Source organism: Daktulosphaira vitifoliae, unplaced genomic scaffold (assembly GCF_025091365.1).
Source record: "Daktulosphaira vitifoliae isolate Bord-2020 unplaced genomic scaffold, ASM2509136v1 Scaffold_680, whole genome shotgun sequence".
In the NCBI taxonomy this organism is placed as follows: domain Eukaryota; kingdom Metazoa; phylum Arthropoda; class Insecta; order Hemiptera; family Phylloxeridae; genus Daktulosphaira; species Daktulosphaira vitifoliae.
Window position 1 is genome coordinate 3,410 of NW_026100243.1, and position 2,378 is coordinate 5,787.

Below are 2,378 nucleotides of genomic sequence, written 5' to 3' on the forward strand. Positions count from 1 at the left end.
AAAGACTTATTTAGGAAAAAAAAAATTATTCAATATCCACATAATATTAAATTTATTTAAAACATATATTACAATAATTTACAAATATCATATACATAAATAAATAATTTATAGATGAGTTGAAATAGACAATTTCCTATTTTAATATTTTATATATTAAGAGCTAATTGTTTGATTTCATTTGAATACCTATATTCTTTTGGTTTTCGATTTTTATTTTCAATTTGTGATTTCACCAATAGACATATAGTTGGTGAGCAGTATTTTTCACAGACTTTCAGACAGGTCATGATGGAATAATCTTCAGCTAGTTCAGGATTACAACTTATTACTGACTCCAGTTCTTTTCTTCTTTTTGTTTCTGCGAAGAGCTCTTTCCTAAGTGACATTTTCCGTGGAGTTCGATCTGTTAGAGATGATGGAGTTTGACAATGGGTAGAACTCATTTCTACTGATGTCGAAGTGGATACATCCGACACAGATATCGTTGAATAGGCAGAGGATGTATCTAAAATAAAAATTAAATAGATATTGTAATAAAAAATTAAATAGTATTATAATATAATAATCAGTCTAATTAAGTATTTATAAATTATTTTAGAAATAGCTAAAGTTATAAGTAAAAACATACCAGGTGTTGAACATGATGGCAAGCACTCCACTGTTTCATTATCATTATCAGCAATAGTTTCAACAGCCTGTTCCTCTTTGTTTAATAGTGCATCTTCAAATAACGTTGGAATAGCATCAGGTCTAAGACGGTTCTGTTTTTCATTTCGAAACATACAGTTTTCAAAATGCAATGAACACAACCGATAATTTTTGTTCAAAACTGCTGCATCAATTCCTTTGAGATGGGACAATCCATATTTGTCAATCCAAACTTCACACCTATACAATAAATAATAATTTAATATTTCAATTAATTGAAATATATTTTATAAATGCTAAACAAATTACTTACCTAGAAGGATCCTTAGGAAAAGAAAAATGACTTACTAATGCCGGATCTACTTCTAAACTTTTGCAGTTTTTTATTGAACATTTAAGTATTTTTCGTTTTGCAGTTAAAAAGTAGTCCATTGCAATTGAAAAATTAAAACTACAGCAAGTGATAATCACTAGTCAAAATATAATAGCAAAACTCACAACAACGGTGAACGGAACACAACACACATGAAGCGCAGACAAACCACAATTCACGAATGATCAGTGCGTCGCTACAGATTTATGACATGTGTAGGCGGTTTGTTTACCAATAAACCATGTTTATAAACATTGTGTTTACAAACAAACCATTAATAATGGTGTTGAACAATGTGACCGTATGTAAAGAAAAAAGGGAATACATTTTTTTTCTTAAGTGGCAACACTGAGCGACATAAGCTTGTTATCAGCAAAAACTAAGAGTGTCACTTCTGGTTTAATCTATTCTGTGGTATAATACTGTTTCATGTAATTGTTCGCGCGTATTTTTTGAAAACAGCTGACGCCCGGCGGATAATCAATCAGCACGACATTTTTACTATATTATTTTTTCGTGAACTGTATTTAATATTTTAAAATAAATTATTTTAATTAATATAACTGATATTATTATAAAAACAACCCAGCACAGGGGGGTCGCGGCACAATGGTGACGTGGCATAGTTGGATCAAGTATAATGATATCTGACAGTGATTACAATCACTATCAACAAAAACGCTTTGATGCAAATCTTTAGATAGTGTTTAGTTTTAAAAATTGGTTGATTATTCCAAAAGCTACATGATCTGCTATTTCTTTATTTATATCCTGATTAAGATAGAGTATGTCGAATAAAAGAGGGATATAAATATTATTTCTCATAAAAATTGTATTGATGTAAAATGTAAAAAATAAAATCGAATATTTTCACACAAAAATAGCATTCGGTAGCTCTATGAAAGATGTATATAATACTACTTCTCATGAAAATATTGAATTGATCACATACATTTTTCAAAAAGTTATAGCATAATAAAGTTAAAAATGTAAAATACAAAATCGAGAATTTTCACTCAAAAATATAGCTTTAATTTAAGGTATATATAAAAGTGTCAGTCTTTCCGGAACACTTTCAAAAGTTAAGTTGAAAAAATTAATTTTTTGTGAAAAAGTTGTCATTTTAAATCCCTTCCTGTGGGCTGGTAAAGGATCAGATTAATAAAAAAAAATATANTTCCTGTGGGCTGGTAAAGGATCAGATTAATAAAAAAAAATATACCAAATGATAGGTAAAGACATTATGTATCTATAAAAAAAAATGATATTCATATGTTCATTTTTGAAAAAGTTATGGCAGTTTTAAGTAAAAAAATTGAAAAAATTTCGAAAATTAGCGATTTTTAAATTTGTA

At 28.3% G+C, this 2,378-nt stretch overlaps 1 protein-coding gene across 1 annotated transcript; it reads right to left on the reverse strand.

The window, feature by feature from the left end:
• Positions 1–53: 53 nt before the first annotated feature.
• LOC126909615 (uncharacterized) lies at positions 54–1,444 on the reverse strand. Its single transcript, XM_050692052.1, has 3 exons — positions 965–1,444; positions 632–891; positions 54–508 (listed from the first exon to the last, which is right to left on the reverse strand). The coding sequence occupies exons 1-3, from the start codon at positions 1,081–1,083 to the stop codon at positions 150–152; spliced, it is 738 nt and encodes a 245-aa protein (XP_050548009.1). The 5' UTR covers positions 1,084–1,444; the 3' UTR covers positions 54–149.
• Between the last annotated feature and the right edge of the window lie 934 nt (positions 1,445–2,378).